The sequence below is a fragment of the Besnoitia besnoiti genome, chromosome IV, assembly GCF_002563875.1.
Source record: "Besnoitia besnoiti strain Bb-Ger1 chromosome IV, whole genome shotgun sequence".
Lineage (NCBI taxonomy): Eukaryota > Apicomplexa > Conoidasida > Eucoccidiorida > Sarcocystidae > Besnoitia > Besnoitia besnoiti.
In genome coordinates this window covers 4,506,431-4,533,433 of record NC_042359.1, presented here as the reverse complement: position 1 = coordinate 4,533,433, position 27,003 = coordinate 4,506,431, and the positions used below count along the sequence as shown (strand labels likewise).

The 27,003-nt window shown below is 55.1% G+C and overlaps 7 protein-coding genes across 7 annotated transcripts; 2 read left to right on the top strand and 5 right to left on the bottom strand.

Annotated features, from left to right (window-relative positions):
- Positions 1–234: 234 nt before the first annotated feature.
- Positions 235–1,338, top strand: BESB_057290 (SAG-related sequence; the record flags this gene model as incomplete). Its single annotated transcript, XM_029364164.1, has 1 exon — positions 235–1,338. One exon carries the CDS (start codon positions 235–237, stop codon positions 1,336–1,338), a length of 1,104 nt encoding a protein of 367 aa, XP_029220087.1.
- Positions 1,339–4,600: 3,262 nt separating this feature from the next.
- On the bottom strand, positions 4,601–5,686 carry BESB_057280 (SAG-related sequence; the record flags this gene model as incomplete). Its single annotated transcript, XM_029364163.1, has 1 exon — positions 4,601–5,686. One exon carries the CDS (start codon positions 5,684–5,686, stop codon positions 4,601–4,603), a length of 1,086 nt encoding a protein of 361 aa, XP_029220086.1.
- Positions 5,687–7,930: 2,244 nt separating this feature from the next.
- Positions 7,931–9,034, bottom strand: BESB_057270 (SAG-related sequence; the record flags this gene model as incomplete). The annotated part of the gene is made up of 1 exon (XM_029364162.1): positions 7,931–9,034. The coding sequence occupies one exon, from the start codon at positions 9,032–9,034 to the stop codon at positions 7,931–7,933; it is 1,104 nt and encodes a 367-aa protein (XP_029220085.1).
- A 1,412-nt stretch (positions 9,035–10,446) lies between these two features.
- BESB_057260 (SAG-related sequence) lies at positions 10,447–11,559 on the bottom strand (the record flags this gene model as incomplete). The annotated part of the gene is made up of 1 exon (XM_029364161.1): positions 10,447–11,559. The coding sequence occupies one exon, from the start codon at positions 11,557–11,559 to the stop codon at positions 10,447–10,449; it is 1,113 nt and encodes a 370-aa protein (XP_029220084.1).
- A 2,333-nt stretch (positions 11,560–13,892) lies between these two features.
- BESB_057250 (SAG-related sequence) lies at positions 13,893–14,987 on the bottom strand (the record flags this gene model as incomplete). Its single annotated transcript, XM_029364160.1, has 1 exon — positions 13,893–14,987. The coding sequence occupies one exon, from the start codon at positions 14,985–14,987 to the stop codon at positions 13,893–13,895; it is 1,095 nt and encodes a 364-aa protein (XP_029220083.1).
- Positions 14,988–17,929: 2,942 nt separating this feature from the next.
- Positions 17,930–19,342, top strand: BESB_057240 (PHD-finger domain-containing protein; the record flags this gene model as incomplete). Its single annotated transcript, XM_029364159.1, has 1 exon — positions 17,930–19,342. The coding sequence occupies one exon, from the start codon at positions 17,930–17,932 to the stop codon at positions 19,340–19,342; it is 1,413 nt and encodes a 470-aa protein (XP_029220082.1).
- Positions 19,343–22,051: 2,709 nt separating this feature from the next.
- On the bottom strand, positions 22,052–25,636 carry BESB_057230 (putative 20S proteasome subunit beta 7; the record flags this gene model as incomplete). Its single annotated transcript, XM_029364158.1, has 7 exons — positions 22,052–22,112; positions 22,516–22,583; positions 23,009–23,078; positions 23,283–23,346; positions 23,643–23,868; positions 24,350–24,516; positions 25,468–25,636. 7 exons carry the CDS (start codon positions 25,634–25,636, stop codon positions 22,052–22,054), a joined length of 825 nt encoding a protein of 274 aa, XP_029220081.1.
- Positions 25,637–27,003: the final 1,367 nt, after the last annotated feature.

Here is a 27,003-nt window from a genome sequence, read left to right as displayed (position 1 = left end):
AAGCGGGGCATCCCTAACTGGGACATTCGCCCAAAACGAAGGCCCGTTCGGTGTTTCGTGCTGAACGAACCCATGCCGCAGTCTCTGTTTTCCAGTAGGGCAATACACATATTCTGCGTGTTTAGGTCTGGACAGGGCCCCGTACATAACTTCGCGCTTGTGCTGGTACAACTAAGTCAATTTCGGCGGCGAAGTGTCTCCTTTTTTGCCACTGCATGACGTGGCTCCGCGATGATGGCAGTTTCCCTGGCACTTTCGTTAGACGGTCGCGCCGTCCCTGGGACTGTAAAGAGACCAGCAAAACGGTTGGGTCGTGCAACATGTCGAAGTAGACTCCCGCGTGCAGCGGTTCTTGTCGTTGTGGCAAGTTTTTCCCTTGGTCTCACGTCGTCTCTCGCGGCAGCAGCAGCGGCAGAGTCCACGTCCAGCACTTGCGAGACGCGTGGCAAGCAGATCTGGTGCAACTGCGGTCAGTCCGCAGGCGACAACTCGTTGTCCGCCGTTCTGTCAAGAGAGAACAATGTGCTCAGTGTGACCTGCCCAGAGGGTCAAAAGTGTGCGCCTAGTGAGCTGAAGGACAAGCTCGTCTGTCAACTTGGCGCGGACGCGTTCACGTCGTGCGCCCTCGACCTCCACACACTTCTTGCCGGCCGACCGTCGAACGCGGTGTGGAAAGATTGCTCAGAGGCGCAGAAAGCTGCAGAGGCTCCGTGCAAGACTCTCACGCTACCTCAAGAAAACTTCCCATTCATCGACGCAGGGTTTTTCGTGGGATGTGAGCAGGGTGGCGAGACGAAATGTACAGTAGCTGTGACGCTGGAGGCCAGGCCTAGCACGACAGAGGGACAGATCGTGACGTGCGCCTACGGCACTACCAGCAATCCTTCGCACCAAGCGGTGACGCTGAATCCCTCCCAGAACAGCCTAACGCTAGTGTGTGGAGACAAGGGAGAAGTGCTGCCGCAGCGGTACGACGAGGCTTACTGTTCTTCAGAGCTGAAGGGAGACGAGGATTCTTGCGAAGGGAACTACTCGTGGATTCTCCCCGGGTACGATCTGAAGTGGTGGACTAGGCACGCTGACTCGAACTCGTTCACTCTATCGATCCCGCCGGAAAGGTTTCCGGCCGAGGAAGCGAAGATTATTGTGGGATGTCGGCATACCAAGGCAGCAGCCTACAGTCAGAGAGATCAAGAGCTTGCGTCGAGCTCGACTGTCTGCAACGTTGACGTGACCATCGAGGCCAGCCTGGCGGTCGCTGTGTCGCCAACTGCTGCAGCGGTCTTTGGTGTATTCGCGGGTGCGGCCGTGATGACGGTACTATCTCAAGACGCGTGACAGTTGTTTTAGTCATAGCAAGCGCCGCCGTGTCGCGGTAACAATGTGGCATGACTTCTCGACTGAAAGATTATGGCTTGCTCTGTCGAAGTCCGCCATTTGAACCGAGGAATCGGCTTGGCAAAGGTGACCGGAGTCCCGTGGGATTCTGAAACGTCTCCGGTTCCCCACTCTCGCAGCGACTTTACTCGCTCGTCTCCTACGTGCGCGTCGCTGCGTGGAGAGGGGACGCGTTTCGTACGCGGAGGCTCGTGTGTGTCGTTCATTTCAGAGAACTGCCTGTGCCTGCGGCAACGGGACGGAGGGAACAGATCTAGCGATCTCGTTGTCAGCGCGGACATTCAGACGACCTACGGGAGATAGCTCCACATCGCCGCTTTGTGTCTTAAGGGTTTTTCAGTGATTTTCGTTCGCTGTTTGCGCAGCCGGCTTCCGCCACATGACCTGAAGTGTGTAGCTACCCGGCCCTTGTCACCATATTGTTTTTTCGTGATGCCACTTTTACAGTGTCATGGTATTCGACCGTTTGTGCACAAATGTTTGTCCTCCCTTGTTTTTCTCTGACCCGCTGGAACAGCTCAACAGGCTTTTTTAGCGGGCTGCAAGGTACTCCCTCGTTCGTCGATGCGATAGCAGGTGGACAGTCCAACCGCCCGGCATCCTCGCAGGAGTTTTCCGCCTCAGATCCGCCCCACGATGGCAGGCCACAAAATGCAGGCATCTCCATGTGGCTCGCTTTTTTTCGAGGAGCTGAGATCATTCGGTTCAGTGGTTGCTCCCGATCCGCGAGTTGGTGCGTAGGCGAGCGGCCTTCCTCACGTTTTCTGTGCGCGTGGAAAGCACAAGTTGTTGCAGTGGCAATAGGGAGCTCTGAACAAGAGCTGCGAACGTGACGCTGGTGTCCGACCGTCTGCGATCTAAGCATGCGATCGCCAGTTATGCGTTGTGTTGAATTTGATGTGCAATTTTCGCGGCGGCGACGCGCCTTCGAATGGAAGCACACGCGTGATGTGGATTCGTATTAGACGAGAACGGCTGTGCGAGACGTCTTCTCTAGCGCTTGGTAGGATTTCACGTCACAGCAAAAGTGGCGACGCATCCATTTTCCAATTGAGATTAGCCTGTTTTGTTAACATCGGTTCTCAGCGCTGGTACTGGGCATGGCATTTGCCTTGGCAGCAGACAGGATGCCCTTTGCGATCCGACAAGGCACAAGGGAGGCCTGGTGCGCGCTATGTCTGTCCGCGGTTCCACGCCCTCTCTGTGGATGTGACAGCCCGCAGGCCAGATGAAAATGCTGCTCCCAACAAATCTAGGGGCATGTAGATGCAGCAGGGATGGATGTAGGGATTTGAAGGAAATTCAAAATGGAGCGGGCGTCGGTGCTGGCGTCGTCCCGCTCCGTGGAGAGAGTGCATTAGAGCACCGCCAAGTTTTTTTGTGGTAGTCATGTGTAAGAGAGTGCACAGCGCACAGAAAAATCGTGCGTCACCGTACGGCGACACTGAAAACCACGTTCATGCCAGCCGTGTGAGTGCAGCGATGACGCCAGTCCCTCCAAGGAGCTCTGACACAGCCTCAAGCCGCGGAAACAAAGACTCAGACGAACTGGCCTCGATCGTCACGTCCGCGTTGCACACACTCCAGCTGGGAGTACTCTCTGCAGTTCCTTTGCTAACGAGTTTTTTGTTCTTCTGGCAACCGACCACAATTTTCTCTTCCTCCACGGGGGACTTGTCCACTTGAACACACAGGGTGAATGAATTGTTAGTATCGTGCTTCCTCCTCCAATGCGCTTCAACGCCGGGAATATTCGACGTGTAGCTCCCGTCACAGCTTTCCACATTCCCCTTCAACTCTGAAGAACAGAATCTCTCCTCGTACTTCGTCGGCAGCACCATGCGGTGTTACTTGGTAGGCGGCTGGCCTTTTCAGAGCGCATGCATGGATAAGATACTGTTAGCGCGGGAACAGTTTTACTGTAGAACTCACCCTCACGACTGGACTCCCCGTTTGACTCGAACACTGCGGCTGTCTTGTAGACTTGGGAAATGTATGCAGTTGTGATTTTGTCTGACACCCGCCACAAGACATGCCCGCAGAGCGCGTCCGTGGCTGCAGTTCGACGGCCCCATCGTCTCTTGCTCCCTTTGAGACTAAAGAAACCTTATCTTTCCAGTTAACAATGCTGTATACAAGTATTATCGCCTGCACTATGGTATGGAAGCAGTGCGGATTCAAAGGGAACTTCAAAGTATGCAGCTACAGCAGCTGAGCAGTGTACCTGACTGCCCAGCCCTCGCAGGCGCGCTAGCGTTTATCCCTGCCGGACCATGGCCGCAATTCAAGTGGAAGCAAGTGCCAAAATGGGGGGTTGGAAGATGGGCGAAGAAGGAAAATGGAGGTCGTGGATATTCTCGTTTCCTGCAATGGCGGAAAAATCATCTTGGTGGCTGCCGGTCTGCCCCGGGGAGGAAACCAGTACCGCGCACGGTGCTTGCTCCGCATCAGTTCTTCCCCCCCTTGGTCTCAAGCCCACGGTCGAGGCTGTTCTCGAGTTACATTCTTTGATAAGTCTCCCAACGCGTAACCCGATACTCTGAGCTAACCACGCAACCAGAGGAGGCCAGACAAGCAGCAGGGAATGGCTCGCGATCGAGCACCATGCTCGCAATCCCCTCAGATCTAATCTGATGCCTACCCAAGGGACCAAGAGTCACAAGCGGATTGCACTTCCCACACACTGCACTGCGTGAGGGCAATACTGCCGAAGGAAATTACGAGGTGTACATACGGTGCAGTCCTTTCATAGACAGTGGCGGCATCCTACTGACGACGGCCAGCGTTCGCCGACTGCGTTCGCGTCGACGCCAAATTCACCTCCAGCACATCGCATACGGCGCCCGGGCGCTGAACTGCCACATCAGCTACCTATCTGTAATACAACCTTGCAAACGGAAGCTGCTGTCTAACCTTCTGCGCCTGACCAGGGCATCGCATCTCCTGCATAACCGCGTCAGCCTCTGCCTAGGACGCGTTCGCTCCACAGCAGAAGAGGACGCTCGTGCAGCTAGTACCACGCAGGCAACTGCGCCGCCTGAATGCTTACTGTTGGTTCGTGAAAAACGCGGGTTCACAAGCCGCCTCCTTAGTGAAATTCGACGGACATTGACAGGGTCAAACAATACGTCAGTCCTGTTCTTAATGACGCACAAAGCCGACTGCGTCATATCTTCTGACAGCTGCCACTAATAGAATCATTTCACGCATGCTGAGCAAAAATCGTCATCACTGCAGCACCCGCGAGCAAACCAAACACATCTGCACGCCTCGAAGACAAAGACGCAAACGAACTGGCTTCAATCGTCACATCGACGATACACACAGTCGGAGTCAAAGTATGCAAAGGACTTTCCTTGCCGACGGGTGATGGCTGCTGCTCCTTCTGTCGGCATCCGACAACAATCTTCGCTTCCTCCGCCGGAAACTGGTCCGTAGGAATCGACAGGGTGACTGAATGCTTAGTATCATCCTTATTCCACCAGTTCGCTTCATAGCCAGGTAGAATAGACGTGTAACTTCCCTTGCAGGTTTCCTCATTCCCCGTCAATCCTGAAGAGCAGAATGCCTCGTTGTAGTTCTTCGGCAGCACTTCTCCCTTGTCTCCACACACCAGAGTGAAGCTGTTCTGCGTCGGGCTCAGCTTGACGGCTTGACGCAAGTCGTTACTACCGGCGCCGTACGCACAGGTCACGGTCTGTCCCTGTGTCACGCTCGGTCTGGCCTCCACGGTCACAGTGACTTTGCATTTCTTCGTAGTATTCTCTGTGCAACCGACAGCGAATTGTTCATCTACGAGTGGGAAGTTCTCTGGAGGGATAGTCAGTCTCTTCGATACCGGTTGGGACCTGCTTTGTTCTGAAACTTCTGCCCAGCTTACGTCTGGGTTGCCGACCAGGAGCGAGCTCAGTTTCACGTCACAATCTTTTTTCAAATCGTCGCTGCCTGCAGAGCACACCTTATCCTTGAGTGGTTCTGGCGCAATCTGGAGGTTGGGCTTGCATTCCAGTTTGAGGGCATTCTGCGCTTGCGAGAGGGTGGCGGAGTTCGACGCTGCGGCTTCACGACCAGACTTATTTTCCTCGCACGTGCACGTGGTCTCTACACCTGGAACGCAGTTCGGAGATATCTCGGTGGCGGGTTTCGCAGCCGAAAGGTATTCGCAGCATGTCATCGCAAGCAGGAGACATGCCGACAACACTACTGGAGCGCGTAACGAATAACACAGTTGCTGTCGCACCTGTCGCTGCAGGGCGCGCGAGGTCGCCTGGGAACCTAGGCACAGCATCTTGAAGACAGAGGCCAAGCGGTGTTACGTGGTAGGGCGAGAGTCTGCGTTTGCCCACAAGTGTGCAAAATCGCTCTTTCGGGAATTTTGGCCGGCTGGCCTTCTCAGAGAGCGTGCCTTAAACAAAATACTGTGGGCCCAGAAAAAGTTTCAGTGCAGAAATTGCACGCGGTTAAATGGATTATTTCCCGTCAACTCGAACACTACAGGAGCGGTATTGCCGTGTAGATTTGGGAAATGCATGCAGGTGTGATTTGCGCCAGCTTTTCTGACCCCCGCCACAAGACATACCGGCAGCGCAGTTCCACGGTTACCATTTAAACAACCCCAGAGTCTATAGCTCCTGTCGACACTGAAGGAACATTACCCTCCAGTTACCGATACCACAACGAAATAAGAACACCTGCGATATGATAAGGGTATTTGTAAGGATTCAAGAGAATTTCGAAAGTACGACGCGATAGCAGTCGTTGAGTGTACCTGACTTTGTATCCCCCGCTGGCATGCTGGCATCCACCCGGGCCCATCCATCTCTCCAATTGCGGTGGCAGAAAATGCGGAAATGCAAGGTGAGGAGAGGGGCAAGGAAGTAAAGAGGAGGTCGTGGGCATGATCATTTCTCGGGAGACTGAGACAATGCCCTTGGTGGCTACCGACCTGCTCCAAGAAGGACACCAGGTTTTATCGTGATTGCCGGGCTTATTCAGCATTTGTCCACTCCAGTCAGCGAGGATCTACACACACCAACAAACAGCAGCGCCGCCGGGGGCACAGTCGTCGTGATAAGCACAGAACAGCGAACAGAGCAATGCTGACGCCGTCCACAGGTGTGCACAGCTATATCCCCTTGACGTGCTCAGGAGCTCTTGTAGATCATGGCTCTCGCTACAATATGAGGCCTCAGAAAAGCTACCGACCTCCGAGGCTCTCGCGTCTCTAATGTCTTGCTCGGCTGCCACAATCTCGTTTTTCCAACGTCCGTGATACTGCCGTTATCCTTGCTGGTGTCCCACTAGAGGACCCTCCACGTTCGCAGCACACGTCGATCTTCCAAAACATCTTTTGCGAAAGAAACCCCAGGGAGGCGTGAGCACTGAAGATCATGGTCGAGTCTGCTCTCGCGCTGCATCCTTGTATGAGTCGTCAACGCGTGTTCTGAACTCCGTGAGCTAACCAGGCAAGCATTGGAGGCCAGTCAAGCAGCAGATTGCCACCCACGGGAATTCCCCGGCTCAATCATGTTTCCCGTTATTCGGCAATGAGCCAAACACGCGGGTCATCTGTCACATACAAGCCCGTCCAACAGGCTCTCTCCAAACGCATTCAATAAAACGCCAGACCGAATGAAGTCTTTCCTAGGCTATTTGCTCGGAGGTAAACTGAGAATAGGGTGTTGTGCCACTTTGGAACCTCCCTGTTGTGAAGCATCCTCATCTGCTGCTTTGCTCAGACACCCTGCAGCAGAGACAATACTACCTGCCTCTGTGTCTCTGCGGCGGCAAGCGGATCCACATCACCTTACGCCGCCAGCGTCTCCACTTCTCTTCAGCTCGTGAGAGATTTGTTCATGATGCACAGCGGGCGAAATCTCTAAAGCATTCGCTCATACGCAATTTCTGCGTATGGGCGAATGCTTTAGAGATTTCGCGCGCCCGAGCTTCTGCGAAACGATACCCTTTCTTCCTCGCCTCCATGGCGAAGTCAAATCGACGTCTTTATCCACGATAAGCAACACGCCCTGTAGTTTATGTGGGGAATCCGCTGCGGGATGCCCCGCGCCGCGCTCCACAACCGTTGTGTTATCGCATCAAGGACTACAGGCACTCGTCGGTAGCGTTCCCGCAGCACCCCAACTCACTACTGGCTTTTCGCGGAAGGCGCAGAGACGCTGGATTGCCACATCGGTATCCTAACTCGAATCTCATCTCGGTTTCTGAAGCTTCTGCTTACCGTCTGTGTCCGTCCAGCGCGCTGCATATTCTGCGCAAGTGCATGTAGACGCCAGCTTCTGACTAAGACGCGTTCCCGTCACCACAGGGGGCTGCTCACCTGGTTCCTACGGAAAAGGCAACTCTGTTTTTGTGAGCTGGGGGGACTCGGATACGCTGTCTGCCAGAGAACTAGCATCCACATTGACACATAGAGGGCAAAAGGGTCACCCATGTGGAAGTCAGTCATGCGTGGTAGTGAACCACAGTCCTACCGGCGTCGCGTCGTGCGCCTGCTGCCACTAACAAAGCCACTTCACACACGCTGAGAAAAAGCTGTCACCATAGTCGCGCCCGCAACTAAACTGGGTACAGATGTAAGCATTGACGACAAGGCGGCCGGCGAGCTGGCCTCAATCGTCACGTCCACGTTGCACACAGTCGGTCTCAAGACAGCAACTGGAGTTCGCTTGCTGCTCGATGCCGTCTTCTGGCAGCCGACCACAATCTTCGCTTCCTCCGCCGGAAACTGGTCCGTAGGAATCGACAGGGTGACTGAATGCTTAGTATCATCCTTATTCCACCAGTTCGCTTCATAGCCAGGGAGAATCGACGTGTAACTTCCCTTGCAGGTTTCCTCATTCCCCGTCAATCCTGAAGAGCAGAATGCCTCGTTGTAGTTCTTCGGCAGCACTTCTCCCTTGTCTCCACACACCAGAGTGAAGCTGTTCTGCGTCGGGCTCAGCTTGACGGCTTGACGCAAGTCGTTACTACCGGCGCCGTACGCACAGGTCACGGTCTGTCCCTGTGTCACGCTCGGTCTGGCCTCCACGGTCACAGTGACTTTGCATTTTTTTGTACTCTCATCCATGCAACCCACAGCAAATCGTTCATCTACGAATGGGAAGTTCTCTGGAGGGACCGTCAAGATCTTAGACTCGCCCTGAAGTCCGTTCCTTTTCTTAGGCTTCGTCCAGCTTATTTCACTCGACTTGCCAGCGAAAAGCGTGCTGAGTTCCACACTGCACTCCGTCAGTGCCTCGTCGTTTGCTTCACAGACCTTGCCACTGAGTTCTTTCGGTGCACATTGCAGGTCTTTCGCGCAGACCATCTCAAGTTCATTTTGATTTTGGGAGAGAATGACGGACGCTGAGTCTGTGACAGCACGACCAGAGGTGCCCTCGCACGTACATGTAGTCTGAGGTTCACCGGGCACACATTGCGCGGACACTGTTGGTGCAGCCGCCATTGCTCCCATGGAAAGAGATGAGTAGAAAAGGAGCATGCACAGACTCACGCTCGACAGCATAGTTGTCGATCGCCTTCGAGATGAATATTGAACTTCCCGTCTCATCTGGCGCTCCACGGTCACCAAGGTGACGTGGGGAAACGGGCCCGTCATCGTCGATACAGCAGCCATAGTGTCACCGGAATATGATTGACCAAGGCTCGGGGTTGAAACAAGAGACCAAGAGACCAAAAAATTGAGCTTGTTGGGGAATTATACTCCGTGGAATTCACACAGAACCTGGTTTCGCAGCTACAGGGTCGCACCCACGGTGCGGACTGGTAGCATACCCTGGTAGTCCAACAGCGCCTGCATTCGACTGTCCGACTCGGCGGGTGCGTCAGTGAATCGGGATTCACAGGAGACGGTTGGCTAGAAAGTCCATTTGTTATCGACTTCGAAGCTGCGGATGTCGTTTCCGTAGGTAGGGAGCAATGTCTTGTAAAGCTGGGCCAGGCATGCGTTTTTGCCTTTGCGCTAGAAAGGTTGCCGACCCCCAGCCCACCACCCCGGCTCGAGGGGCGGGCGGGTTCCAGAGTCCCGGCGCGAGAACCCTTGATTCCTTGGAGTAACACAGACTGAAGAAACCTTGCTTTCTTCTGAGAGTCCCGCATGCCACTGCAGCAGCAGGCGAATGCGTTTGACATCTCAAGTCACGCTGGAAATGATCCGGCTGGTCTTGGGGACATCACGAGGGATAGACGGCTGTGGTAGGGTGGGGTGAGTGCGCCGACTGCAGTAAGATACAAACTAGTGCTTTGAAAGCTTGCCTGCAAAACCTGATGCGCGGATGAACTGGTGCTTGACGACGTCTACCAGGCGAAACGGTGGTAGCTTCCGGTAGGCCTTGACGGCACCCCGGTGGAACACATCCTGTGGCGTCAATGCTTCCCCAGTGTGTCCTGTAGTGGCCGTAAATCAGACATCAGTGAAGAAGCACTTGCAGCACCATTTTCTTGCTATACCGCAACGAGCCTCGCATTCATGTCATTGGCAAACCATTCGCCTGAACCGCTCCTTAGCAACTACATGCATGCGTATGTCCGTTGAAAATCGTGCTCCCGATAGTAACAGACTGAATTCCGCGTGTCATCATCAACAGAGCTGTCGTGACCGGATAAACAACGAGCAGAGTCGCCTAATATGGCGATGCCTGTTCCAGCATCAGGAAGTCTTCCGAATACGACGCCCGGATTCTGAACTACCATGTGTGCAAACTGCATGAATCCACCGGAGAAAGCAACCTGGTTTTGCGCATCCGTCGCCTGTTCCGCACGCCTCAATGTATCGGAGGCGTAGGCTCTCCACCGCAGCACCTCCAAAAATGCCAGACAAGCGACGCCACTACGTGAGTGCCGGGAACTGGAGGCAGTCCAAAATGAGGAGGAACTCCCGGATCTGTGACCCAGCTGGTTTCCCGGTTCAGACAGCTCCTTTCCACAGCATCCTAGAATCGCCAAATTCAAATCCAGTCGTGCGGACGCGCGCGCACCACTTAGGTATCTCGGCGCCACGCTTCGGCGGCCAGTCCAACTAATATGATTTCAGGCATGCCGAGCAAAAACCGTCATCACTGCAGCACCCGCGAGTAAACCAAACACATCTTCACGCCTCGAAGACAAAGACGCAGACGAACTGGCCTCGATCGTCACGTCCACGTTACACACAGTCGAACTCACAGCAGCCGCTGTAGCCCCCTTAGCGGGGTCGGATGATGGCTTCTGTCGGCATCCGACAATGAGCTTCGCCTCCTCCGCCGGAAACTTGTCATTTGGAATCGACAACGTGTATGAATTGTCAGCATCATGCTTACTCCACCATTTCGCTTCATAGCCCGGGAGAACCGACGTGTAGCTCCCCTCACAAGACTCCTCATCTCCCTTCAATCCTGAAGAACAGAATCCCTCCTCGTACCTCGTCGGCAGCACCTCCCCCTTCTCTCCACAAACCAAGGTGAAACTGTTTTGTGTCGGATTCAGCTTTATTTTTTGGTGGGACTGGTTGCTGCTGGCTCCGTAGGCACATGTGACAGTCTGGCCGTCTGTTGCTGTAGGGCGGGCTGCCAGCGTCACAGTAAATGTGCACTTTTTCTCGTTGTCGCTGGCCTTGCAGCCCACAGCAAATTGTTCATCGACGAACGGGAAGTTCTGTGGTGGGACAGTCAGGCTCTTCGATTCGCCCTGGAGCTGGATCTTTTCCTTAACCTCTTCCCAGCTCACGTCACGCTGGCTGCCAGCCAAAAGTCTGCTGAGTTCCTCGTCGCATGTGCCTTGGTCCAAGGTGCTGTCTGTTGCTTTGCAGACCTTCTTACTAAGCCCCTCCGGAGCGCACGCCATATCAGGCTTACAGACCAGTTTCATGACATTTTGTTTCTGTGACAGGGTGGCGGACATTGTTTCCTCGACTTGCTGGTCGGACGCCTCACTGCAAGTGCACGTGATCTCATTCGCACCTGGCTTGCACTCAGCGAAGACCTTTTGCGCGGCCTCCGCAGTGAAGAGAGGTGCGTGGCAGAGAAGAGCAACGAAAACCACATAAGACAGCACGGCTGCCATTCGCATCCGAGACGAAGAACAAAATTGCTGTCGCAGCTGTCGCTCCCGGGCGGGGAAGGCCGCGTGGGATCCTTGTCGCAGCATCTTCAAGACACGGGTCATGGCGTTTCCTTCCTAGCGCGAGCGAAAGCCTGCGCACCAGTCCACACACTCGAACTGACTAGAAAACTAGAATTGCTTTTCCTTAGATAACGTGGTTTGGGCAATGCACCGCCACTCCACACAGCGAAGCGGCATATGACACACTGCAAGCCCAGTACGCCCGGGTATTCGTTCAGGCCACGACGGAGCGAGTCGATTGACACGTTCGTGGATGAAGTGAATCTCGGTAAAGGGTGCTACTTGCCCTAAACTCTTGCTGGTGCCGTATTCTAACACACGACTGTTTCTCCTGCGGATCAACAACGGCACAGGAGCAGCAATGTCTTGCAAAAATGGGTCAGGCATGCAACTGTGATTTTGCGGTAGAAGGGCTGACCGGCGGCGCAAGACACCCGGGGGGCAGCGGGTTACGTGTCGGCAATTCGTGAAACCCAGAGTCCTAGGGACAAGCAGAAGAATTGTTCTCTTTTTGCAAGCTGCACGTCACTGCACAGAGGAACGTTGCACTAGGCCCTTGGTTCGCACGAGCATGCTGACATCCACCTTCGTGCTTGTTGGCGTCCGCAGTCGAAGCTGCACATAATTACGGAGCGAAAGATGAGATAGCGAGGACTACTTCCGACTGCCGTCATCGATACGCTCCCTGCACCGAAAAGACAGACACGCTTCTTGAACGCTACCGCGTTACCCCATACAGCAAACCCGTATCTCACTTGTGAGGTACTTTGCATCCACCCTGCTTCTCCCGTGGTGGTGGCAGTTGGCCAGAGTCTATGCAGACAAGTAGAAAGTGCGCCGCAAATGCAACACACGGACGGAAACGTGCAGTCGCACGCAGGGCAAAACATGAGACGCTGCATAGGCTAGCACAGCTCTCTTCAATCGGCGTCTCATAGCGATTCTCAGTGTCTCTCTCGCTACTGTAAGATTCCTGGAGAAACGAAAGCGAGTTGGCGCTCACGTCTCCAGCCTCTTGTTCGGCTGCCGCATTCACCACCGTTTTTGCAACGACCACGAAGCTACCGCCACCCTCGCTGGTGTCCCACCAGAGGACCCTTCACGTTCGCAGCGCACGTCGATACTGTGAACCGTAATTTGCGGGAGGACCCCGGGGGAGGCGTGACCATTGAAGACCATGGTCGCGTCTGCTCTCACGCTGTATCCTTGGATAAGTCCTGAACGCGTGTGCTGATCCTGTGAGCTAACCAGGCATGCAATGGAGGCAAGTCAAGCAGCAGGCTGCCAGCCACGCAGATTCCCCCGTTGTGTTCTATTTCCAGCTCCTTGGCAGTGAGCCACACACGCGGACTAACAGTCACGCGCATGGGCCCCTGCTTGCGCGCAGGCCCGAAGCAGGGTCAGAACGCGTGAATTCATACAACATGGCCACGTTGATCCGTTGATCCAGTCAACTGTCTAAATTGTCATTCAATCGAACGCCGCATTGAATGAACTCATTGCAAGGCTAGTCGCCCGTGGGTGGATTGAGAAAACCGTTTTGTGCCATCGAAGACCCTTCCTGTTGCGAAGCATCCTTTTCTACTGTTAGGCTCAGACACCCTGCAGCAGAGACAGTACTACCTGCCTGTGTGTCTCTGCGGCGGCAAGCGGATCCGCATCGCAGTACGCCGCCAGCGTCTCCGCGTTTCTGCATTCTCCTGGAGCAACAGCTGATGGCACACAGCGACCGACATCTCTACGGCCGTTGCTCTTACGCGACACTTGTTCCAACCGCACTTTTCTGGCAGACGATACCCTTTCTTGCTTGCCTCCACGGTGGCATCCGTCCACGTCTATATCCGAGAGGCAACGTGGCATCTAGTATCCTACGGTGGAATCCTCTGTGCCACGCTCCACAACCGTATGCATCACCACACCACGCACCAGCCGCGCTCGCCGGGAGCACCCACACTGGTGGTGTCTAATGAACTACCACCTCTTCGCGCGGGACGTGGGAGGTGTCACATCGGTAGCCTGTGGAATGTTCTCTCAGGTACTGACGCTCCTAGCTCACCTTCTGTGCCCGTCCGCGGCACCGCACATTCCGCAGGAATGCACGTACACCCCAGCCTCTGCCCATTTGGCGTTCCCTTCGCTAGAGAGGGCGTCGCTCACGTAATTCCCAAGGAGCAGGCAACTCGGCCCCGTGAATGCGTACTGTTGGAGCTTGAAAATAACGGGATCTCAATAACTATCGGATACACCAGTGAACTCGCATTCAAATGGCACCGATACGTCAATGGACCACGCGAATTGAGGCCAGTCATGTGTCGTAATGCACCACCGGCCTACCCGCGTCACGTCTTATGACAGCTGGCAATAACAAAACCATATCACACACGGTGAGCAAAAACCGTCATCACTGCAGCACCCGCGAGTAAACCAAACACATCTTCACGCCTCGAAGACAAAGACGCAGACGAACTGGCCTCGATCGTCACGTCCACGTTACACACAGTCGAACTCACAGCAGCCGCTGTAGCCCCCTTAGCGGGATCGGATGATGGCTTCTGTCGGCATCCGACAACGAGCTTCGCTTCCTCCGCCGGAAACTTGTCATTTGGAATCGACAACGTGTATGAATTGTCAGCATCATGCTTACTCCACCATTTCGCTTCATAGCCCGGGAGAACCGACGTGTAGCTCCCCTCACAAGACTCCTCATCTCCCTTCAATCCTGAAGAACAGAATCCCTCCTCGTACCTCGTCGGCAGCACCTTCCCCTTCTCTCCACAAACCAGGGTGAAACTGTTTTGCGTCGGATTCAGCTTTATTTTTTGGTGGGACTGGTTGCTGCTGGCTCCGTAGGCACATGTGACAGTCTGGCCGTCTCTTGCTGTAGGGCGGGCTGCCAGCGTCACAGTAAATGTGCACTTTTTCCCGTTGTCGCTGGCCTTGCAGCCCACAGCAAATTGTTCATCGACGAACGGGAAGTTCTGTGGTGGGACAGTCAGGCTCTTTGATTCGCCTTGATTATTCCTCTTTTCCGGGACAGGTGTCCAGCTCACAGGCGGTTTGCCTGCCAAGAGGTTGCAGAGTTCCACATTACAGTTGGTGAATTCCTCGGCTTTTGCTTCGCAGACCTTGTTCCCAAGGTTCTCCGGAGCACACTTCAGACTAGCCTGACAATCGAGTTTGAGTACATTTTGCTTTTGTGATAGAGTGGTGACGTCTGCGGCATCACCATTTGCCCCCTCAGAGCACGTACACGTGGTCTCAGACTCGCCCGACTCACATTTGGCTGATACCGTCTCTACGGCCGCCACCGCGGAAAAAGGTGTGTAGTAAATGAATGTAAACAACACCGCGCACGACAGCGCCGCCCCCATTCTCCGAGACGAGTGGCGAAACTGCTGTTGGATCTGCCGCCCCAGGGCCCCGTGGGCAGGCCGGGATCCTGGGCACAACATCCCTAAGGTAGACGCCATGCTGTGGTCGTTCACTGTTACACCAGGGGTGGGTGTTCCCAGCGACACAAGCAGCCTAGTCGGTTGCAAAAGTCGTGGCTGAGCGAGCTTTTTCAACCAAGCGAGTATGTCTACCACACTGTCTCGCCTCCGACGCGGAAGGCCAACAAAAATAGCGTTCGCTCGAGGTCCACTCGGCTGACTCAGCAGGCACGCTGAAGTAGAGTTCCCAGAAGAATGGTGAAAAACGGCGGTTGCGGCCCTCGGATGCGGACCGTGACAGCAGTTTCAGCGGATATGGCGGGCAAAAATCAACCGCAGTCTTTTCGAGCTGCTCAGGCATGCGCGTGATTTTGCGCTGGAGCGCCGACCCGCGGAGCACGAGACCGGGGGACCAGGGTCGCTGGGGGTCGCGGGCTCCCTGGTTACGTTTCACGAGCATCAGAGCCCTACGCTCAAGGTGAAGAAGCCTGCTCTCCTGGGCAGTCCCGCATGCCGCTGCAGCGGAAGAAGGGTTCCCTGATTTCTTGGATCGCGTGGCGCCGGCGTCCGCTGTCGAAGCCGGAGAACGTTACGGAGCGGGTGCTGAGAGAGCGGCACCACCCCCGCGACTGAAGTCATCGAGATCTACCTTATGCCGTAAAACAGACCCTCTTCTCGAATTCTGCAGGGGAAGACCGTATCTGTCTTGCAAGGCTCTCTGCAACCGCCCTCCTCCTCCTGTGACGCTGGCTGGCTGGAGAGTGTGTGCACTCGGTAATAGGCGTGCCACAACTGCCACACACTTCAGGCAACGCAGTGGCGGTCTCCGTTCTTCGCAACGGCGTACGGCCTTCGTCGCCTGTGAGCCGGCGTTTGATCGACGAAGTCTTCCGCACCAGGCGCGACCAAGACCATGGGTCTCACAAGACTGGATCAGGCTATTGTGGTGACCAGGGTACACGCCCCGTTGACTGGACTTCAAGAGACAAGTTCTTCTGCCAACAAGGGGAGACGGCCTCGATACGGATGTCCGTTTTCGGCCCCACGATCGTGCGCGGCCTCGTTCTTTGTCCTTTTCTCCATGGAGATTGCTTCGCACATCGCACTGCTAGCGGCAAAAGTAATCACTAGGCATTGCGTAGGCGAGGCGGAGCCAGTCGACTATGGACAGCACCTCCGACTGCACTTGAAGACGCTTTGGTGACACATCTCAAAATGCAGCCTCGGCTGACCTCGCTGCTTGCCGGATATATTGTGTACTAACGAACCGACACTGCTGGGCAAGAGACGCAGCCCTATTTGGTGTTTCGTTCCAACGGTGAAGCAGTGTTAGCAGCCGCAATATCGACAAGCCATGAAAGACTCCTGCGGTGTATTACGGCATCGCTCCCCCGCCCGCGTGATACCTATGCGTGGCTGTCGGGTCTACAAGAAAACTGCGCAGGCAAAGCGGCGTTACACTGGCATGAGTCGGAGGGCGGTGTGGGTGCCTGTTATTACGGAAAAAAAAAAAAGCACCATCCTCCGCTGACATTCAGTCATTGATTGTTGACTCAACTCGGCTTCCATGACCTTCTTTAAAGCAAAGACAAGCTTGAGTCCTCAACTACCTTGGGGTCAGGCCGTCTGAGTTTCTACTGAAGACTAAGCGACCCTTTTACCGCCTCCTGTCCCTCCACCGGGCGCTCCGAACGACCTGAAGTAGACAACGCAACAACGCTCCAGCTTCTGGGAATCGTTCTGTTTTTGCAGCAGCTTTTTGCAAGCAGCGCACATGGGTCATTGCTGTTTGCAAACTCCAGTGGCAAGTATAGAGTGCGTTTCCACTTTGTCACGGCTGAGTGTCGTTCATGGGAGGGTCAAGGCCCGCAACGGTTTGCTCGCTGAGGTCATTTGAAAAGACCTCCTCAGGTCAGGAGGCAGGCTCTCTACAGCATCGGCTCGCACCGCGCGTGTTGTCTCCTCGTGGGGATTTCGATTGTCGCGCGCGCCGAATCATCGCGCCTCCGCTGTTCCCGTTTGACCTGTTTTTCCGCCAGAGTGGCTCCTCTGTGCGGCTCCAAGCCACACTGTCCTTCTTCTACAACCCTCAGATTTCTTTTGCGTGGTTTTCCTTCTTTTGGCAAGCCCCCTCCTGCTCCGGGCTAGTTCGGGAGCCAGCCGCCTGCTCCACACCATCCGGTGGGCGGTGTCTCCCTCGGCTTCAGAATCGAAAATCGAAAACCGCCTGATGCTTCCGATGATTCATTCAAGGCTTACTTCAATAAAAATGCATAGGCAAGCACGGGATCAATGTAGTTTTGCTGAAGATGTCCCGGTACGGGGTGTTGCGTCCTCCTGCTCCGTGGCTCTCCGTCTGTGTCGTCTTGCGTCTTCTCCTCCTCCTCCCTAGTCCGGTGACCTTCCTCGTTTCGTCCCCCCTTATCTCACCTGTTTCATCTTCTTTTCATTCCTGGCCTTCTCCGTTTCCTTCCGCCTCTATTTATTCCCAGCTGCCGTCGTTGTTTGCTCATGCCTCCCGCAGAGCTCTTGTCCCCAGGGGCTCCGCCCTTCGTGATCGTGTAGCTTGCACCCTTCCAACGCGAGTCCCGCTGCGCAGCCAACGCAGGGCTGTGTCGCCCCGTTCTTCCGACGCCTCCTCTGAATCCGCAGCGCCCTGTTCGTCTTCTTTCCGCCGCTGCGCTCTCGTGTCTTCTGCCTCCTCGCGTACCGCGCGCCCTGCCGATTCAGCGGGTTTCTCCTCCTCTGCGGACTCTGCGCCGGCTTCTGCTGCTCCTTGTGCCTCGGCTTCCTCTGGGGCTTCGTCTCGAGGGCGCCCGCCTTCCTCTTCTTTTCCGTTCGCTGGAAGCAAAGCGTCGCTCCACCCCCCGCGGTGCCTGCCTCTCTCCTGGGCTTCGTTGCTCCGCCTGCATGCCCTTACGACGATTTCGTCTTTCGCGGCTTTGGGCCTGAACGCTTTCTTGTCTTCACGAAACCTGCTTATGCTGCCCTCGCTGCCCCAGGTCTGTCTCAGTCTCATAGAGAAAAACAACCAGTTGCACGCTGCACTCCGCAGCCTGCTGACTCCCCGTCTGCCGGCGGCCCTCGAGACCGCGCTCAGCGGCCCTGTCCTCGAGGAGTTGCAGTTTCGCCTTCTCCTCCAGAAGGCGCTTCTCGCCCCGCTGCTCTCCGCGCTCCTTCACTTTGCTCCACAACCAGAGGAGGCAGGCAGGGCAGCTGAAAGACGAGAGGGATGGCCTCCGTCTTCTCTGTCTCAGCGTCCGTCGCCACTTCCCTCCTCGCAACGAGAAGGAAACAGAGACAAAGAAAAGCGCGAACGCCTCGCGGCTTCCGCGTGCGCCGGCGGGCAAGCCAAGCAAGGCGGGAGCGCCAGCGCTACTTCACGCAGGAGGCTCACCGCCGAGGAGGAGAAGAGTTCTCTTTTCTCCTCCTCGGCGCGCGCCTTGCTGGAAAAAGGAGGCCGCTTCCTGCTAGGCAAAGGTTTTCGCCCCCGGGTTAACACGGCGGGGTCTCTGGGCGCATTTGACCCGCCGAAGGAGGGAAGGGGGAGGCAGAAGGTGTGCGACCGTAGAGCAGAAGATGAAGTCGAAAAAGAGGAAAACGAGACGGCGAGCCAGTCGTGCGACGGAGCGCTCGGTCTCTCTGGTTCGCGCTTTGAAGAGAATCTCAGGATCGGAATCAGTGCTCTCATTTTCGCTCTGGCGCACTACACGCCGCCAGCGCCGCTTGAGGCTTCCCTGGAGAAAACAGAGCGTTGTGGAGTGAGGAGACCGCCGGAGGAGCCTTTAGCATCCGCGGAGTCTTGCCGGCATTCGCCTCTGCTCTGTTCGTCTTCGGAGACGCCGGTTTCTTCGTCTTCCTCTTTGCCGCTGCGCCCACGTTATCCTTCTTCCTCGCCTTCTTCGCCACCCTCGTTTTCTGCATCTCCCCCTCTGTTCTGTGACTCCTGGTCGTGTTCATCCGCTGCGTCTCTCTCTGCATCTCTCTCTTCTCCGCGTCCTTCAGTCTCTTTGCTACCGCGTCTGGCGTCGTTGTCGCCTTCTCCTCGTTGCTCTGTGCTCCTCCCCCTTCGCTCCTCGTGGCTCTCTGGCGGCGCCTTGGCTTCTCTTCCCTGCTCGTCTCGCGCGAGTTCTTGGCTCCGCGCGTTTTCTGCTTTGCAACGTCTTTTCTACCGTCCGCCGTCGGTGTCTGCGTCGCGGATCGCGGCCTGCATAGGCGCCAATCGCATTCTGACCGCTGCGGTTCAAGGCTGCCTCTGGGGCTTTGCGATGGAGCGCGGCGGACTCTCTGCGGCGGTGCTTCTCCACGTGCTTCACAACTGCCAGCAAGTGGCTCTTCTTGCGCTCTTCAGGTGGAATATCTCTCGGAGAAAAGCAGGCGAATCCGCTAAATAAGTCGCCATTGCATCCGTAGATCATCATCACCACATACAGGGTAAACTTGAGCAGATAATCCGGATCTGCGTATGCATACACGTGTACGGGTGGGGCTGGAACTAGGTGATTGTGCGCATATTTTGCGCTGTGTCTCCAAATTCGTCCTCCTGTCCAACACATCGTTTTTGTTTTGAGGCCCGGCCTTCGATGCCAAAAGAGGATCTCGGGATGAATGTGCGGCATGCGCCTAGGCCGACTCACTCACGTGAATACTGGTAAGGTCGCATCGGTGACTGCGGCCTGCGCCGGAGCTCCGAAGAGGGCGTACATGTAACTTAGGAGGAACTGAAAGGTTGAGAACATGTCGAAATGCGTTTTTTTTTTCATTTACACATGTCTTTGTTTGAGTTTGGTCGCGGCCTCCTCTGTCTCGAGCGGACAGCTCTGCTTTCCGTGCTGTTGGAGTTCATGTGTCCCACCTGCGGCGGAGAAAAAGAAGAGAATGGCTCTCAGCGTGTATACGTGCATGCGTAGATTCATATATGTGCCTGCATATCGGACGTATGCTGAAGTTTGCGCACATTCGCCGTCTTCTCATTCGAAGGAGGTGCAGAATGTCCAGTTTGCCCCGAACGAGTCTTCCGTTGCTTCATCAACTCGACAAACATGTCGCATTTCTGATGCGAGGTCACTTGGCACACGCGCGGACCCCTGCTGCGGTGTTTCTTGTAGGAGACGCCGACTCTGATTTCGAAAAGTAGATTCAGACTCGGTATCCACTTGACACCGCGTAAGCAGTGCAGCATCTGCTTCACCTAGACGCGGAGAAAATGTCGATGACGAACTGACTCTCGCAATGAATCTAAACATTGGCCGCTGTGGCGGTAGTGAGCCTCACTGGGATCTGCGCACTCAGCTAGGTACTGAGAGATATCGACGGATTCGCAACTCTGACTGCGAAGTCGAAAGGGATCGCGGGAACTAAAAAAATGGTGCTCTCCTCACATTTCAACGCTGTATGAAGAGTCATAGTGATACAGAGACTGCACTATGCGCACACGAGAAGTGAGGAAACCACGGCGGGTCAACAAGGCGCAACAGGTACTTGTTTGGTCCAGGCAGGCTTTCAGAAGGGGTGTGCGAGTCGACTGAACTCCGTTCTCAGCTCTCAAGCCTCTGATTATGGACGCAGAGAGCGTCTCCAATATTGCAGCGAGTAGAAGACCGGTGGAGAATGTCCCCTGCCCCCCCGCTCCACGCACGAGCCACTGATGAATTTTGGCGCACATGTGGACGGCCGGCTTCTGTGTAGGCGCTGTACGAATGTGAAGACGTTCACTGTGGAAAACGCGTCTGGATGCTCCTCTATAACGAATCCGAAAGCAAGGACTGTTTCGTGCTATGCGTGTCAAGGTTATCCCACTGAAACAGCTGATGCTTTTCGAGGGGTGCATCGCGGCATCAACGCTGCAGAGAGACAGACTGCGTTTCTCCACACGACTAGCACAGAGTGGAAGCTGCGTGACTGGCGTGCTCGTGTTGATTTTAGAAGCGCCCTGCATGCGTTCCCGCGGCGTGGTGAAATCGAGTCGTTCAACAGAGCACACCCGTCACGGTTTGCCTCAGAGAAGGCGCTTCACAAGCATGCAGAATCGCCGCGTAGAACAAATGGAATTCCTTCACACCCCGCGATAAAACGAAGACGAGCATGCGCAGCCGCGGCTAGAGACAGACTGCTGACCCTTTCCACACCAGCACTTTTGCTTTGGTGACTCGAACGAAGTCAAGCCGAGGCCCTACGACAAAGGCGTTGCCTGCCATGAAAACGGTGAATCGAAAAGGAAGCCGCTTCTCATAGGTCTACGGGCGAACTTTACTGCGGCGTGGCTGACTGAGTCTTGCGAACTCGAGCTGTCAAAAAGGAGTTTCTATTAGAGGTGTGGACTACAGTCGTCTGCGAGAAATGCATTTATTCCGTTCTAAATCGAAAACAAAGAGGAAAGACAGAGACTGAGTTTTGCACACACAAAGACATAGCAGGAGACACAGAGAGGCCGCAAATGCAAGTCGAAATAAACTTCTCGACCTGTCTTTGGAGACCAACGATGAGCATACGTCCAGGGAAGCCCGTCGCGCTTCGAAAAAAAACGACGGAGGGTTGGTGGAAATCGTTCCTTGCGGCAAGGTGCTTTCGCAACTCGCATTAGGGACTTGTTTTTGCGAGAACACACAAGCAAATGGATGGAGACTGCGGGTCTTTCCTGGAGTAGTTTTCTCACTTAGTCTTTCTATCGTGTTCACGTGGGCTACACACTCTTGCACGCCCCGCCAGCAGTGACATCGAGAAGACTGAAGTGACAAAAGCCCGAAGGAGGCGCCTTGCGCCGCAGAAAGAAGACCAACGCGAAAACCAACGAGACTCTCCCGTTCCTCCTGCGCGCCCATCTCTTTCCCCAGCGCCCGCCAGGAGACAGGCGTGTGGAGGGGAGGGCTAGAGATCGCGCGAGGCGACGCTGAAGGATATCTTCGCTGTGCCGTGCTTTCCACGAAAAACCAAAAAAGATCAACCCTCTGGTTCCCTCTCTCCAGCCCTGCGGTTTTTTCGCGTCACACATCTCACAGGGCTCGCTGGCGGCAGAGAGAAAAGACACATTTCCGCCCTCAAGCCCCGTGATGGGCGCGTGGTGGCTCGCAGCCTCCTTCCCAGCGCGCCAGAATTCGCATGCATCACCACGCGCATCCAGCAAGATCCATGTCCATCGTCTTCTTCACGTACCCCTCGTAGTCCCTGCGAGAGACAGACACATCGAAGAAAAAACCGATTTTTTCGCCTCGATGCATGCACACTCCATGTGCATGCATATATATATATATATATATATACACCGAAACTCCACGCATATGTAGCGGAATGCATGGCGTGGAACAGTGAACTACGCAGGTCCAATGCGCGTATCTATATCTATATATAGATATATATATAGAGAGAGGTATATATACAGCCCTTTTCACACAAAGCAGCTAGCCCTTCGAACGGTCAGAATGAGATCCTTGGGGAAGGAGAAAAGCAGAAAACGAAATATCGACTTCGACAACGCACAGAGCAAATGCTTCCACGAGACTAAAAGCCGCCCGCTATCCCAGAGGGGCGGCTTCGGTTTTAAATTCGACACATAGCGGAAGAGACGCACCATTTGCTGTCAATGACATAAGGCTCCTCGACCTGGACGCCCGCAGACGTGATCTTCGTGAATTGAATCTGCAGTGAGAAAACAGCGGAAAGAAAAAAAATTCAGGTCGAAGATTCGTTTTCCTGGCAACGCCGCAGTAGTGGACGAAAGATGGCAGAAACAAATGCTGACAGACCTGTGCCAGCTGCCAGCGCGCGGTGGTCACGCACAAGAAAGGCGAAAGCAGACGAGGGTCATCGTCTTCTGACGATGCCCCCCAGTCCGAGGTCGAGATCGGCTACCACTGTGTCTTCCAAAATCGCCTGAAAGCGCACACTGAAACTCTAACCAACGCACGCCGCAGAACCGCAGAGGGACTCGCAAGCCTATCCCGCTGCGCCTCTCCCTCGTACAGCACGGCTGTGACTGCGTCGCCGCTTCGCAGATCTAGGCTTTCTTGCCTCTTTTTCCCCATCCTCTCTCTCCCCCCCTCCCCCCCCCCGCCCCCTCTTACTCGGTTGGATGCGCCACAGTCGCGGTAGAAGAGCAGCCGCATGCACTCCTCAAGCAGCTTCCGCGCTTCTCTGAAGAAAACCCGCAGAAGACCCCAGCGGAAAGTGAGCGACAATCAGCGACGCGCCCACACACGCGCGAGAGACGCCAGTCACGCCTCTCCACGACGCCTCGACGCTTCGTCGCGCAAATACATACGCCGAACCGCACACGCCTACGAGCGAAAACGCAACAAGCGAGGAAAACGCGAGCATGAAGCAACTCCAGAGCCTTACTCCTCCGACATGTCGGGGCGGTGCTGGTTTCTCATCAGTGTGATGGCGAAGTAGCGGCCGAGACCTGAGCGCAAGCAGAGCCACAGGAGCGGATGCCACAGAAAAATTTAGAAAATAGGAAAAAAACCATGAAAAATCCCATTCCATAGCCCAACCTAGGCCAGAGAGACCAGCACTCCAAGCCCTAACGCGCACGCAGAAACAGATGCAGAGTCCTCGCCCTCGCCACCTCCTCCACTCCACTCACCAGCCCGATCGAGCTTTCGCTCAAGCTGTCCCGCCTGCACCGCCCCTGCCCCCCCTTTCCCCCCTCCCCCCCCGCAGTGCGCCGCGTGCCTTTTCTTTTTTCTTTCTCCTCACCGGTGGCGATGATGTCTTCCTCGTAGAACGTGCCATACATGTCCACGTATCCGAGAACGAAGGGCTTCTTCTTGCGCGGCGGCTCGACGCTCGCGGAGGCCTCGGGCACCACGTCGGGCTTCTCGCCCTGGTAGCCCCCCACGATGACGCTCAGCCACCACGGGTTCATGCGGCTGCGTTTCTGATAGAGCAGCCGCGACAGCAAGGCGCCGTATTGGTGCGCACTCTGAAAAAACAGAAAAACCACGCACAGAGAGGTGAGAGACAGAGCCTCCTGTCCCAACGAGCGCGCCACGCCTTGCCGCGCAGAACTGCGCAGAGCAGTTGCGAAGAGAGAAGGGGTGTGACAAAAAATCGATGAAGCTAAGATGCAAAGACGGAAGTCTTAGGACATGCAAAGTTCACTAGAACACGGTGTTCGTGTTCTCCGCCAACCGACGCGGGGTCCTTGGAACCGAAGAGGTGGATCGCGCGCACGCGGACAAGAGAGGCAGCCTGAGCGCGGGGAAGCACGAAGAAAGAATGAGAAAACAGGACGAAAAGAAAGGCCTTGCCTCGCCCTTTGCCTCAATCGCAGCCGACAAGCTCCGAAGGAGATCCTCACAACTTAAGATTTCGGTGGCGCGGCCGCCAGAGCCCGGCGAGAAGGTTTGGTTGCCTGCCAGAACGCCGAAGCGGTGCGTCTTCCCTCACTCTCTTCTTCTCACCTTGGCGCAGTTGTCGTCGTGGAGGAAGTCCTTGAGGGCGTACAGCGAGAGCGTGCGCTCAAGCATCTGGTGATCGGAGTAGTCTCCCGTCGTCGCCAGCGCCGTGTGCGAGCCCAGCGTGAAGAACCGCGAGGTGTCTTTGAAGCGCGACATACGGCCGTAGGAAGCTGCAGAAAAAACGCGAAAAAAGCGTAGACGGAGTGACTGAGCGACGCTGCGCAGTCGGCAGCGGACCGAGCCACAACAGCGAGAAAAAACCCTTTGAAAGGTTAGAAAACAAGGAAAAAAAGCCATACAGCCAGAGATTTGAGGCAAGCCGAACGGAGCAGAGCGAAACCAGATACAGGAGACGAGAAAGGAAATAGACAAGGCAAGAGAGGAAAGCGAGACCGCTGCAAAAAAGGGGAGAGACGAGCGGCAGAGAGAGGCTTTCCTCTTAGCCCGTAGTCGTCCGCTGCGAACAAGCTCGATTCATCATAGAAAGAAGACCGAGAAAGTAGAAGAAGAAAGACGAGCCCTACAACTCGCGCCCCTTGAAGAGAACAAAAAAAGGTTCTATTATCGGAGGAGAACGGGTTCGCCATCTCGCCCGCTCCAGCCAGGCCTCAATTCGAGAACTGCACGCATAGGCTCCAGCGCTTTGTGTGACGAGGCAGCTGTCCTCTCTCCAACACGAGGCAGACTGGCGGTTCCGTGCCCTCGTGTGCTCCTCTTCAAAACCAACGTTAGCACAGAGCTGCGCGAGGAACAATGAAATCGCTTCTCTAGGGTCTATCGCCCTGAGTGCCTCTCTACCTGCGCTACAGCTCAGATAGCGAGTTCGCTCTGCCTGTCGCTTCCTCCTTCAGGGCCCCCAAAACTGAGGCGTCCGCTTCAGAGGAGGCTGCGCGCGTCTCTCCACAAAACTCGACAGCAGTGGAAAAAAGAGATGAACTGTGGCTATTGTTAGCACCTCTGTCACGCAGGTGCGTGCTGTCACCCGCCGGCGAGTCTCGAGTGAACTGCTCCCTTCCCTGTGCGTCACCCTCCCTACCCTCGGGCGCCAAACGAAGGTCTCCGAGCCCGGCCTGAACCCACGAGTACTGGAACCTTTTTCTTCTTTCTCCCTTGCTGCTCACCCAAGGTATCCGCAACCATGAGGATTCCATCTTTGTACGCAATGCCGAGGACGGAGGAGGTTGTAACGATAGGCACCGTCGTGTCTCGGGGTGCGAGGCCCGTCAGCGTGTTCGCCTTCGTCGCCTCCATCGCCTGGGCGTCCAGGGGGGACAGTCCGAAGGAGGCCATCGTGAGAAAAGGGAAAAAAGGAAAAAACACAGGAAAAAACCGGAGGAGACTCGCAGGCCGGACTCTGCGCTGTGCCGAGAGAGAATCGACTCCAGGAGGCGAAGCTGGGTCGTTAGCTCAGGGGAAGGTCGAAAGCCAACCGGAGAGGAGAAAGAGGGGCAAGCGAAAAGAGAAGGAAACGACTCTAAAGAAAGAAATACACTCAAACAGAGATTTCAGACCGACACACCTCGCACGGGAGAAGACGAAGCAAGCGCGCTGACTGGAGACAGGGGGAGAGCGAACTGAAGGACTTGCGAGAGAAGAGCCAAGAAGAAGAAAACGGTAAGAAGATAAGAGACAGAAACAGAAAAACTTCTTCCCTTCGGTGTACCAGCCGAGGTGGAGTAGAGCGCCGTGTGTGTTAGCGCCGGACGCGAAAGACGTGAAGTCGGCACATGGACGGAAAACGGAAGTGAATCCCTCTCTGAGAGAAAAAGAAAACGAAAGACCCTTTTTCAATAATTCCACCACAAAGAAGACACAGCCTCGATTGCGACTTGCCAGCTTCGTTTTTGAAAGTCGATAAAAAGACGATTTCCTTATATTCGGGGGGCCTCTGAGACACGCGTCCTCAGCCGCGAACCGCACAACTCCGACCCGCCTTTCGCTTCTTTTCGAGCACGCATGTGCGCCTTCTATTCTTTTCTCTCTCTCAGGTGTGCTTTTGGGGACAAAATCGACCTCGCCCTGCTGGCTTTGTTGCCTTTTTTCCTTTCTCCCGATATGCATTTTCGCTTGTAAAAGAGAACGCAGGAAACAGAGTAAGGGTAACTGTAGCGCATGTCGCTTTCAGAGGCGAGACTGGAGCCTCTGCGCGCGTAGTTAGTGCCATGAGGAAAGTACGATGAACGACCAGAAAGTAGAAATATGAGGCTCCCAAGAGTAGAATGCATTTAAAGAGAAGGAGAAGTGACCGGCATCGAGAGGTTGATGCAGTCTTCACTGCCCGTCGTCCCGGTCCGTTCTCCAGTGACAAATTTCGAGCTAACCTCGTGTTCGGTGCGAGAAAAAAAGGAGTTATTAAGCCGTTTTCAGACTTACCTGTTACAAAATCCAGACCTTGAGTGCATTACAGAAACGCACAGACGCCTGGGGCATGGTCGCACTTGGCCTTAATCACACTGCGAGCCACATTAGTGTGCCCGCGACGGGTATCTATCAATAGGAATTTATGTGAAACTTTTCTACTTTTTCTCCAAAATCCTCAGGAAAGTACGTCGAGAGCAAGTACTCGACAGCTATGCCCCCTGTGCCGTTCACAGGGACGCCCAGAGTCGCGCAACCTCCACAAGATATATTCGTTGAGCGCGCACGATCGAATGAAG